Source organism: Malus sylvestris, chromosome 5 (assembly GCF_916048215.2).
Source record: "Malus sylvestris chromosome 5, drMalSylv7.2, whole genome shotgun sequence".
NCBI classification, from domain to species: Eukaryota; Viridiplantae; Streptophyta; class Magnoliopsida; order Rosales; family Rosaceae; genus Malus; species Malus sylvestris.
In genome coordinates this window covers 12,488,256-12,501,692 of record NC_062264.1, presented here as the reverse complement: position 1 = coordinate 12,501,692, position 13,437 = coordinate 12,488,256, and the positions used below count along the sequence as shown (strand labels likewise).

The following is a 13,437-nucleotide window of genomic DNA, read 5'->3' as shown; positions in this document are numbered from 1 at the left end:
AACTTGAGCTTCCGGATTGCAACAACTATTGCCAAATTAGCTTTTGAATTTTTGGTAACTTTGAGGAGAGCTTTTCAACTATGGAATATAGTTCTTCGCGTATGATGGTAGAGCTTATTGATGCTTTAGATACTGTCAAACATGCGAATAGGTTATTCGCTGCCTCCGGTTTGGATTGTAGGGAGATGATGTAAGGTTCTTTTTCAAGTCCTTGCATCTTGATCAGCGAGCCTTGTCCCAAAGTGCATGCTTCTCTGTCAGAGTGAAAGAGTCTATCAGAGTTAGATATTTTTTCATGATCAATTTTTCGAACAGCGGGTGGTTTGCTGGATGTCATTTTTGGAAAGCTGCTCTGCCTGCTCAATCTCGTCCATGAAGGGTAACCTGCTTATGTTGGTCATGTCTCGTCGTAATGCCTCGTCGGTGACCTCGTTGTGTTGGAAATCGTGCAATCGCTTGGTCAAGAGTCTCTCTACTTTTTCCTGAATTTGCTTTTGTTAGGGTAGCGGAGCTATCGGTTGGCCCCAGTCATGACCTGCTGGTCTAGGTTGCTCTTTCATGTATTCGGCTCGTCTATGCTCGCTTGCAGTGTATGTGGTACGTTCTTAGCAGACGAGCGAATTTCTCGTAGGCGGCCGAATTAAGTGACTGCTTCTCTCCTTCCGTCATGCTGCCTACTCTAATGTGAGGTGGAAGATGCTCCTTGCGGGCTTAGCCACGAATGAACACTTCGCCTAGAAGGTTGCTCATTTGACTTTCGGGGTGCGACCCCAACCGTGAATGTATGCGTAAACACGAATATTCAAATTTCGATGTCTATAGTATGCTCATCCGTGTGCCTAGTCGAGAGTGCACGCTTCTTTACGCACTAAGACTGGAGTATACGCTATCTCGGGGGCCCAATCGAGAGTGTACATTGCCCAAAAACTCGGGATGCTGCTGGAGAAGTTCTTCGTCTGCCCTTGTCCTACTCTGGGACACCTTGTCTGGGGCACGTTGCATCTCGGTGCACTGCAAAAGCTGGTTCACCAAGGTTATCTGTTGTACGAAGACGCTCGTCAGCTCTAGAACTTGTCGAGACAAGTGTTGTTTTCCATTTGGGTTGGAAGAGCTTGGAAGGAATGCGTCACCTTGAGCAGTGGAACTGTGGTAGACTCCAAGCTCAAGATTTGAATTAGGAAATGTTAAATCCTCATAAAAATATGGTGAAAATGCTCTCGGTTTAATTGTCGGTCTGGAAATTTGGAGCTGAGATAGTTAACTAATCTTGGACCGATTTGGGCTGCTTGAAAGGCCATGGGAGCAAATTGGGCTGCAGAAGCAGGCTAGGCCACTAGAGTGGGTTGTTCGGCATGTGGCGCACGCTGGTGCGAGGCTTGGGCTTGGCTTGGCAACGCATTGGGCTCGGGTTGGGTTTGGGTGTCACGAGCCTGCTCGGCTAAGGCTTGGGCCCGTGCTAGCTTGGATGGCATAGCTTGGGCTGTGGTGGTGGCGCCAATGACCTCACCGCGGGTGGCTATTATGGTGGTTGCCATGGTGGAACCTCGTGGTGGTGGTGCCGCTCCTCATGGATCGCTGTGGTCCCATCTCTTGAACATTGAAATTTTCACTTGTTGAATTTTCTAAATTTCTAGCCATTGTACTTCTCTTTTACGTTTTATCAAAGAATTTTTGCAAATAAAAAATTCTAAGAATAAAAACGTATGAAAAATTTACAAATGGACAAGAAAATAGAAAATTCTTAGAGACGAGAGTCTTCTACAAGTGTGTGACTCTACTCTCAATGAAAGCACCAATTTGTGGATGCAAATTTCTTCCTCCTTGCTCTTGGACAAAATTGCACCTACAAAACAAATAACATGTTAGGTTAAGGCCAAAAGCCTCACACGCCCATGATGAATTTGGGGGGGGGGGGCTTTGGGCGAAGAACCTCCGATGCCAAAAGTTACAATTTTGAGGGAAAAGTGTTTGGAGAATTTAGAGAGTTTAGCAAGAGAATTGGACTTGAGTTTTGGAAAGAATGAGGTAGTATTTACAGGGGTGTGACCGGCCCCTTTAGGAGGAGGAGAATCTGCCACTTGGTTGATATTTTGGGTGAGGTTCATGATTTATAGCTAATTAGGAATAATTGAATAATAAATAAATTAATTAGCTAATTAATAATAATAATTTCCTAATTGATTAGCTAATTAATATAATAAAAGAGGAATTATTTGGGAGTTACCTTGTGGAAAGGATTTGATGAGGATGGATGAATTAGGTTTTGAATTGTTACCTATTTTGGGCACTTTTGACTTGATTGAGGGATGATTGCCCATTGCGTGCACGTAGAAATCCCGATGTGCATCGAGGGTAATTTTGTCCTTTTGACCCAAAAATCCACGTGTCGACTTGTGATTATTTTTTGCTCCACACTTATCTTACTAGACCACATACTAATGTCGAGATTTTTATTTTTCTTTTTGTCAAACTATAGATTTTGGTATATTAGTTTTAGAATAGTCATCGACGGGATTCGAACCCTCATCGTCATGTAAAAGCTCAATACCTTTTTACCACTGTGGTAAAGAGCCATTTGCCTACTGTCAACATCTTCCAATATAATCCGATGTACACCATGTTACGAGTGGCTAAATTGCTGGAAGTACCTTATGTGTGGCATGTGTGCGTAGGTGTATAAATAACTGAAAAAATCTAATCTAATAACACTCAATTTTAATAGAAAATCAATTTATTTAAGGTGTAAACTAAGAAATCATTCCCAATAATAAGAGTTTGAATTTACTCACCACCTTTTTTTAATGATAACGCTCACCACCTTAGTAAGGGTGGTGAGCAATTCGTATTTCAATAATAAGATAAGCCCAAATCAATTGACTGGTGGTCTTGACAAATATTCAGTGAGTGACTCTTTCATCTTTGAGAACCCTCACCGTCCAGTTGTTCATACAACTGTAGCGATATGTGATATGTGGTCGATATACTGTTTTGGTTGGCAGATGTACAACACAATATAATTAATAATGATTAGGATAACTTTCACAACTAATCTAGAACGTGGGTGTCTGTTAGTTTGCATTAATTATTTTATTCTCTTCCATGATACCCCACGTACACTATATGAGTTTTATATGATTAATCACTTAGGAAACAAAGAGATTATGTGGCTACAGTGATTAATATATGTATGCAATTGGATACTTAGTACTTGGCACGCATTCTATTTGCATGCGCTAAATATCACTGTAAGGAAAATATTTGGCTCTTTGTATTGAGATTTTTCAGTATAATTCTTACGTTATATGGGTATATTATGTTATTTATCTTCATGTGTTATATTTGTTTTTACAAATGATAGGATAATATACATATATCTAATTACGAGGAGTGGAAATCAAACAATGGACCTCAGATGCAAGGGCGAATGCTCTTAACCAATTAATTTACAGGCCAATTGCATCTTCATGCGTTATATATATAATACACCTCACAAATTGTTGAATAAACCCCACATACTTAATACACCACACATTTGCTTTTTCACTTAAAAATTATCTTAATGCACCCCACATACTTCTCCATAATACCCCCACACCCTACATTCTCAATATACATCTTATATTTTCTACATACATCCCACATTTCTCAAATCTTATAACACTCATTTTTAATTTTCATGAACTGAATCTAAACATTTGAACGTTTCGTTTGCCGAATGATTTCAAATCATTTATGCAACTCAATTTCATGCGTGTGGCTGTCTAACATTCAATTGAAATAGATTCCTATAGTTGCTACCCCTTTTCTCAAGGGTGGCAGCAGAAAATGTTGCCTTTCTTAATCGCTAAACTTTTCTCTTGGGGATGACAAGGTGGGTTTTCCTAGACATATGTTGTCATTCATATATTGAAGAACTAGGTCTCCATCTTCTTTTTTTTTTGTCGAAAATAACTAGGTCTCCATCTTTCTAATACAAATAACATAAAAGAACCAACAAATTTGATGGGGATTGGCACCAAATGATTCCATTAGACCTTCAAAATTACCTTCTCTCAATACATGTGGAAGGTATATCGATTTTGTGTTCCATTAATCAAAAATAATTTTTCTCAATCAACATGTCTGTAGTTTCATTGGTTAGAGTTTCGTTCAACAATGGAGGGGGTGATAGGGGTTTTGATAGTTGAAGAAGAGAAATAATACGCTAAAGGTGATTTGGGGTATATGTAGAATTTTTTTTAATTTTTTTTTAAACCTAAGAAGGTCAAAATTGTCATTACATAGTGGAGTAAATAAGTTATTTAATATTAAATTTTAATGTGTGGTGCATTCAACATTTTGTGGAATGCTAATATAAAAAACCTATAATTTTGATGTCCATTTATAAATAACACATGTATTAACAAACTGTTGACTCTAAAAAGTATAAAGCCTATGTGGCTGATCACTCATATATTTCATGCATTTATACCATCCATTTCTAAAGTCTTTGTGATGTTTTTGTGTTAAACTTGTGACATTTTACCTTACCTTGTGTTAATATGCAGTTAATTTTGTTTAGGATTAATCTCAGGCAAAATGGAGAGAATGGAATTGAAAATGGCTGCTTTTTGTTAGAGGGAGAGACACGGCAGACAAAGAGAGAGTGGAAGACTGATGGAATAAAAAGAAGAATAATAAAAGGGCAGTGGGAGAGACACTGAAGAGAAAACAATGGAGAAAAAATAGGGAGTGGAAAGAAAGGCAAACGGAAATAATAGAAATGAGGGCAGTGCGCAAGAGTGGAGGACACGTGTATGGACGCAGCAAAAAGGCCAGGCAGACACGGGCTGACTCAAGGCAGAGAGAATAGAAAAGGAAACAGAGGGCAGAGATAGAGGGGGACGGAGGAGGACAGAGGGAAAAAGGGGGACTGGCGCAGGGAGAGCAGGGGTGAGACGGAAGAGAGAGGACAGCAGAGAGCAGACTGACGCAGCAGAGGCAGCAAAGGCAGTGCACACGGAAAATTTCACTTAGACTTGCGATCTGGAGAAAAGAAACGGGTGTCTTCTTTCTTAGTTATTTATTTTTTGTTATGAATAATTTCTTATGTATCAAAATAATTATGTGTAACTAATTTATTATGCTAGAGTGAGGCCATGAGCCGCAACATGAATACGTAGTTTTATTTTTCAATTGCTTAAGTGTTGTTACATGTTTGCTTTGATATTTTCAATCACTGAATTAAACTATCTATGTACCTTGATGCTTGAACACCATTAGGATGCTTAGAAAAGTTATCGGATGCAATTTTGAACGAATGTCACGTTAAAATTGGTTGTGCTTCTTGTGATTGAGAATTATACTCTCCTAAGGTAAATATCACGCTCTTAGGGATTATATGGTTTAACAAAAGGATTTTCACCAAGATTAATGAATCACCCGTGTTTATATTTAATCCAAATGTCATGGATAAGTTGCATGTAGTGGTATGCGTTTTAGCTTGAATGTCACAAGTAAAATATACACAAGGAAAATCCAACCTTCAAAGCATGTGTGTTTTCAATTATTTAAGCAATTAGAATAGCTACGTAGGAGTGTTGTTGGTAAAGGTTGAACTCTAGCATATTGTCAATTTATTTTTCTTCAGTCATTTATTTTATCTTGAATTTCCTTATTTACTTGTTTTGTTTAAGTTGAATCATTATTCTTATAAATCAATTCCCATTTTAGATATTTGTTTAAGTCACATCCAGTAATATTTAGTTTCGTCAAATTACTGTAATTCTTAGAATTAAATAAGTTAAATACACAAAAATTCGTAAATTGTTTATATCAGTCCCTGAGGAGATCGACCTTGCTTGAGCCATTCTATACTACAAACACTTGTTCTCTTGCAAGAATTTTCTATGGTTTAACCCTTTGTTTTACAAGTGGTAAAATCGCTATCAAGAAATTGGCGCCGTTGCCGGGGACTGTGCCAACAGTTCCCGAGCTTTTGTGTTTATTTTTCTTATGCTTATGTTATGTTTTATTTTTATTAATTATTAAATTTAAAAAAAAAATTTAAAGAATCCTTTTTTATTAAGCTCATTAATGGTGAATTTAACTTTGGTACCGTAATAATGTTGTATATTTGTGTTAGAAATCTGTTTATGTATCCCTTTCACAAATTTTTGTTTTAAATCACATATTATTAAAATAATAAAAAATTATTATTTAAAATTAAAAAAAAAAAAAAACAGCAATTAATTTAGTTGAGTTTTGATCTTTGATTAAGTGTAGTGGATGTGTGGTGTGAGATTTTTTATCTTCGTTTAATTAACTAGTGGTTGCCAATTTGCATAAATTGTGTTTTTAATTCATCTAGGTTTACTTACTTTCTTTTTCTTTTTGTTGTTTAGTTAATTTCTGTTAAGTTTTATTTTATTTTACTTTTATTTTTATTGTGGCTTAATATTTCTGTTGTTTGTTCAGGTGTAGTATATGGTAATTGGAACAAGGTCCAAGAATCAAGTGCTTATTCCTTACGACCATGAACCAGAGAGAAGTGCAAGGAAGTTAGCTCGAGAAAAATATTTAGCACAAGATTCCAACCTTGGTGATACTTTTCTTAAGGATTTGTTCTGTGATCTTGAGAGCAGCACATCTATTTTCCAACCTTTGACATCAGTTGCACACATGGCCCTAGCCTTACCTGCAGCAGGTCAACCCTTAAGGAATTCATTGGCGGCGAGAATCAATGCAGTGCCGAGGTGCATTATATATCCAGATGTGGAAGATGGGACATCCTTTGAAATCAAACCTCACATCCTCAACATATTGCCATCCTTTCATGGGTTGCTAAACAGTGATCCTAACATGCATTTGGTTGATTTTATTGAGGCATGTGACAACACCATAATCAGAGGTTTCTTTTCTGAAGCTATCAAGTTACGTTTGTTCCCATTCTCTTTGAAGGACAAAGCCAAGGCGTGGCTGCATTTTCTGCCTGCCAATAGCATTACAACATGGACAGAATTGCAAGAAAAATTTCTCAATAAGTTTTTTCCTTCATCCAAGACTCTTGCACTCAAGAAAGAGATATTGGCTTTCGCTCAAAAGCCGAACGAGTCTTTCCATGAAGCTTGGGAACGGTATAATGAGATGTACACAAAATGTCATCATGCTGGGTTTGATTCTAACCTTCAAATGAACATATTTTATGATGGTCTCAATGCCACCACCAAGAGTCACGTGAATGCATCTGCTGGAGGGTCATTAATGTCAAAATCAGCAAGGGAAGCATTTGAGTTATTTGATATGATGGCTTCTGAATCCCAACAATGGACAGAAGAACAAACACAAAAAAGGGGATTTTTTGAGATTTCTCAGAGTTATCCTAATGTTTCTGCTCAAATTGCTAAAATGGAAAATAATTTTAATGCCAAGTTTGCTGCCTTAATGCAGGTCTCTTCCATGCCCAATGCCCAAGAACCGTGCATCATTTGTAGTGAGACAACTCATGACATCACTCAATGCCCCAACAAGGATAGCTACCCTGAGCTTGTGCAAGATCATGTGAATATGGTGAATAATTTCATTAGACCCAGAAGTGATCCTTATTCCAATACATATAATCCTGGGTGGAAGAACCATCCCAATCTCAGTTGGGGTGGCAACCAACAGCCACGTCAATACCAACAGTCTTACCAATCAACTAGTGAGACTAAGAAACCATCTCTTGAAGACCAAATGTCACAGCTAGCTCAACATATGTCTGCTCTCTCTAATACCACCAACAGTTTTGTCCAATCCACACAAACTAGCATTCAGAATCTCACGGCATCAGTGGGGAATTTGGAGACTCAAGTTGGATAGCTTGCTACCATGTTCAATGAAAGAGAGAAAGGAAAGTTCCCGAGCCAATCTGAGCAAAATCCAAGAGGGATGGAGCATTGCAAAGTAATACGGACATTGAAAAGTGGCAAGAGCTATGACAACAGAGAAGTGGTGCACCATGAAGACGAAGTGGAAGAAGAAGAGCTTACTGAAAGTGCACCATTAGCTGCAAAGTCTCGGTCAGAGGCTATTTCTGAAGCAGGTATTCCAGATCCTAGTGCAAGTGACAATGTGCAATCTCGACCCAACTTTAATGCAAACAAGGAAAAAGGCCTTGGTAGTTTATTTGCACCTTCTGACAAGCCACCATACAAGCCACCTTTGCCATTTCCACAAAGGCAGCAACAACGTTCCAAGGATCAACAATGCATTGAATTCATGAAGACATTGGCTAAGGTTCAAATTAATTTGCCTCTATTAGATGCTATTAAACAGATTCCATCATATGCCAAATTTCTGAAGGAGCTATGTTCTAAAAAGAAAAAGTTCTTGGAATATGAGAAGGTGATTTTAACTGAGCAATGCAGTGCTGTCCTCTTACATAAGCTACCACCCAAGAAGAAAGATCCGGGGAGTTTCACTATCTCTTGTACTATTGGTAGTCTTGATTTTCATAAAGTATTGATTGATTTAGGAGCAAGTGTTAACCTTATGCCTTATTCTGTTTTTCAAAAATTAGGTGAAGGAGAACTCAAGCCCACGTCTGTGAGTCTTCAATTGGCAGATAGGTCCGTGACCTATCCTTTGGGTATTCTGGAAAATGTGATTATTAAAGTGGATAAATTCTATCTTCCAGCTGATTTCATTGTACTTGACATGGAGGAAGACAAGGAAGTTCCTCTCATTTTAGGCCGACCGTTCATGGCCACCGCCCGGACACTTATTGATGTGGAAGCAGGTACTTTAACCTTAAGAGTGCAAGGAGAGTCAGTTGTATTCAAACTCTTTGAAGCTGTCAAGCGTCCTTTCGAACCTGAAGAGTGTTTTCGTGTTGATGTTTTGGATGGGATTGTGCATGCAAACTTTGCCTCACGATCATCTAATGATGAGCTGTTAACTTGCCTCACCAACCATGATGCTACTTTATCTATGGAAGAAAATGTGGTGGACGTCATCGCTGCATTGGATAGTGCACCAATTCATAATCCAAGGTGGCGACATGTTTATGAAAGTCTTGGAGTACCTAAGCAGCCCCTCATTCCTTCAAGTGAGCAAGCTCCGAAGTTAGAGCTCAAGCTACTGCCGAGCCACCTCAAGTATGCTCATCTCGGGGTGAATGAGACCTTGCCTGTTATTATTGCTGCTGATTGTAATGACACGGAGGAAGACAAATTACTAAGAGTTCTTCGCAAGTATCAAGATGCTCTGGGGTGGACACTTGCTGACATAAAAGGCATTAGTCCAGCTTTGTGCATGCATAGGATTTTTATGGAGGCTGGGACTAAACCAACTGTTGAAGCTCAAAGACGTCTAAATCCAATCATGAAGGAAGTTGTAAGACTTGAGGTGATGAAGTTACTCGATGCAGGTATCATTTATCCAATCTCAGATAGCAAATGGGTGAGCCCGACTCAGGTGGTTCCAAAGAAAACTGGTATTACTGTGGTGAAGAATGATAATAATGAGCTTGTGCCCACAAGGATGACCACCGGATGGCGAATGTGTGTTGACTATAGAAAGCCCAATAACAGCACTAGAAAGGATCATTTTCCGCTGCCATTCATTGATCAGATGCTCGAGAGACTAGCTGGTCATTCTTTCTATTGTTTCTTAGATGGGTATTCAGGGTACAACCAAATTCCAATTGCCCCTGAGGATCAAGAGAAGACAACATTTACATGCCATTTTGGAACATTTGCATACAGACGAATGCCATTTGGATTGTGCAATGCCCCTGCCACTTTCCAACGATGCATGATGAGTATTTTTTCTGGAATGGTTGAAAATATTGTTGAGGTTTTTATGGATGACTTTTCTGTTTTTGGTAATTCTTTTGATATATGTTTGGATAACTTGTCTTTGGTTTTGGAAAGATGCAGGGAGACTAATCTTGTGTTAAATTGGGAGAAATGCCATTTTATGGTTAAGCATGGCATTGTGCTAGGACATCTGATTTCAAGCAATGGAATAGAGGTCGACAAGGCAAAGATTGAGGTGATCGTCAAATTACCACCACCAACTTCTGTGAAGAATGTGAGATCTTTCTTGGGACATGCTGGTTTTTATCGAAGATTCATCAAGGATTTTTCCAAAATTAGTCGTCCTCTTTGTAATTTACTTGCTAAAGATGCTTGTTTTGATTTTAATGCAGATTGTCATGATGCTTTCAACAAATTGAAGGATCTTCTCACATTAGCCCCAATTATAACAGCTCCAGATTGGACCCTTCCTTTTGAGCTCATGTGCGATGCTTCTGATTACGCTGTGGGTGCTGTTCTTGGTCAGCGACGTGATAAGCTCCCCCATGTTATATATTATGCCAGCCGCACTTTGAATGATGCTCAGCTGAATTATGCCACTACAGAAAAAGAATTACTTGCAGTGGTATTTGCTCTTGAAAAGTTTCGATCGTACTTAGTTGGTGCTAAAGTCATTGTGTATTCTGATCATTCTGCTCTCAAGTACTTATTGTCTAAAAAAGAGGCCAAACCACGATTGATTCGATGGGTCCTTCTCTTGCAAGAGTTTGATTTAGAGATCCTAGATAAAAAGGGACGTGAGAATGTTGTGGCGGATCATCTCTCAAGATTAGTAAATGCAAGCACTGATGAGGCAGATTCATTGCCCCTGCAAGAGAGCTTTCCAGACGAGCAACTTCTAGCGGTTACTCATCAAGTACCATGGTATGCTGACATCGCAAATTATTTGGCATCTGGAGAAATACCATCAGAGTTCAGCTACCAACAAAGGAAGAAGTTCCTCTCCACTATAAAACACTACTTTTGGGATGAGCCATACCTTTTCAAGCATTGCCAAGATCAAATCATTCGTCGGTGTGTCCCCTTTGAAGAACAAGAAAGCATTTTGAAGTTTGCTCACCACTATGCATGTGGTGGTCATTTTGGACCAAGAAGGACAGCGGCCAAGATCTTACAAAGTGGTTTCTTTTGGCCATCTTTATTCAAAGATGCATACCTATGCTGCCAGGCTTGTGATAAGTGTCAAAGAGTTGGAAATCTTTCTCAGAGAAATGAGATGCCCCAACAAAGTATTTTGGTGATTGAATTATTTGATGTTTAGGGTATAGACTTCATGGGACCTTTCCCGTCTTCACATGGCAATCTCTACATCTTGGTGGCAGTTGATTATGTCTCTAAGTGGGTGGAGGCAATAGCTTCTCCAACATGCAAAAGTTCTGTGGTGTTAGGTTTCTTGCAGAATACTATTTTTCCCCGATTTGGAGTACCTCGTGCTATCATCAGTGACGAAGGTACGCATTTCTTAAACCGTACCATGGCTTCCCTTTGTGCCAAGTATCATATTCACCATCGCATAGCCACTCCATACCATCCACAGACATCTGGACAAGTTGAAGTATCTAATCAGGAGCTCAAGAGGATTCTTGAGAAAACGGTCAGTTCATCTCGAAAGGATTGGAGTTTAAAGCTTACTGATGCTTTGTGGGCATATAGGACAGCTTATAAGACACCGATTGGGATGTCTCCTTTTCGTTTGGTGTATGGGAAAGCTTGCCATCTGCCTATGGAACTGGAGCACAAGGCATATTGGGCTATTAAGCACCTCAATTTTGACTACCAAGCAGCGGGAGAGAAGCGGAAGCTGCAGTTGAATGAACTGGAAGAAATAAGGAATGATGCTTATGAGAATGAAAAGATTTACAAGGATAAGACCAAGAAATTTCATGATGCTCACATCCTTCGTAAAGAGTTTCAACCGGGCCAAAAGGTTTTGCTTTTTAATTCAAGATTGAAACTATTCCCAGGAAAGCTCAAATCACGTTGGAATGGTCCATATCGTGTTGTACAGGTCCATCTTCATGGGGCTGTGGATATCCAAAACATGCAAACTGGTTTTGTCTTCAAAGTTAATGGACATCGCTTGAAGTTATACAAGGAGTCTCCATATGATCTTGCTAAGGATTCCATCACTTTGAAGGAACCTGTCATTTGAATCAAGCTGCCAACAGAATGTCTAGCTCTAGACAGTAACTAAAGCGCTTCTTGGGAGGCAACCCAAGCTTTCTATCTTTCATTTTTATTTTGAATAATTTTAAATGTTCTTGTTCTGTTTTTCTCTTATTTTCTGATTTGTGTTTAAGTCCTACTTTTGTTCCTTTATGCAGGTAATGATTTTGCAATCTCTACCACAACTTCTTGCAAGATATTTTTTTCATTCATAAAAAAAAGGAAAGGAACATTAAGCAGATAAATACAAGAATGAGCCTTCACAAAGGTTGCTTAGGAGGAGCTTCATTAGTCGGTGGGGCCTCAGCAGTCGACGGGGCCACAGAAGGAGGAGGCATCAGAGGTTGATCATTTAGAGCTTCACTATGCGGTACAGCCCCAGAAGTCGAAGGCAAATGTTGTTGGAACAAACCTACAAACCGCTGATGATCAAGTAAAATCTGACCATCAGATTCCTGCATCTGGTCGATTTTCCTCTTCATGTTTGTGGCATAGTTGTGTGCGAGCTTGTGCAACTGTTTATTCTCATGCTTGAGCCCTCTAATCTCCTGCTTGAGACTCATCACTTCAGCCGCCAACGATTCAACTTGACGGGTTCGGGCAAAGAGGCGTTGGGCCATGTTGGACACGGAACCTGCACACTGCACACTGAGAGCCAGAGACTCCTTAATAGCCAATTCATCAGACCGTTTTGCAAGCAATCTGTTATCTCTAGGAGTGACAAGGTTCCGGGCCACCACCGCAGCTGCCATATCATTCTTCATCACCGAATCCCCAACAGTAAGGGGGCCAGTAGGGGATATGAAAGATGGCCGCCATATGTTGTCTGGTGAAGGCGGAGCTGCCTCTTCACCAAGATTCAAGTCAAAACGACGGTCGGAAGGGCCAGACATTTTTCAGAGGTGTTAAAGAAAGAAGAGGTCGGACAAGTCGAGATCGTAGAAATGCAAAGAGGGAGTTTTTACAGGCAGAAATTCAAGTGTGCTTTGAACGTCCTGCAAACCTCTATAAAAATCAGCACGCGATGGGATTTCAGATATCGAAGAGGCAATTCCAGATATCGAAGAGGCCAACTAAAAAAATCAAAGCGGCGTTCGCTTTCTCAAAAGCTGAGCTTGCTCAGAAACCACGGGCCATCCTTTGTTCCAGATTTGTCCGTACTCGTCACATGCAACCTCTGCACTCGACGGAGCTCAGATTTCGAAGAGGCAAGCTCCGAAATCGGAGAGGAATCTGCTTTTCCAGACGTGTCAACATCTGTCACATGCAGAGTCTACTTTACGGAAATTACGGGCAATCTGTCGACGATTTCTGGTAAAGTAGAATGCACGTGAAGTGTAGAAGAAACAAGCAGAGAAGAATGACTCACACATTTGCTCTCCTCGCCTACACAAATTGGTGTGTTCTTTCCTTTTCTTTATGTGTCTTTATT

At 39.6% G+C, this 13,437-nt stretch overlaps 1 protein-coding gene and 1 pseudogene across 1 annotated transcript in view; one reads left to right on the top strand and one right to left on the bottom strand.

Annotated features, from left to right (window-relative positions):
- Positions 1-11,991, top strand: part of LOC126622557 (uncharacterized) — a gene marked incomplete at its 5' end in the record, with an annotated part of 75,970 nt that extends 63,979 nt beyond the window's left edge. The window contains 2 exons of the mRNA XM_050291345.1: positions 10,306-10,857; positions 11,377-11,991. Of these exons, the coding sequence (XP_050147302.1) occupies positions 10,306-10,857; positions 11,377-11,991 (1,167 nt within the window). The remainder of the gene's footprint in view (positions 1-10,305; positions 10,858-11,376) is intronic.
- LOC126624874 (small nucleolar RNA R71) lies at positions 7,048-7,154 on the bottom strand (annotated as a pseudogene).
- Positions 11,992-13,437: the final 1,446 nt, after the last annotated feature.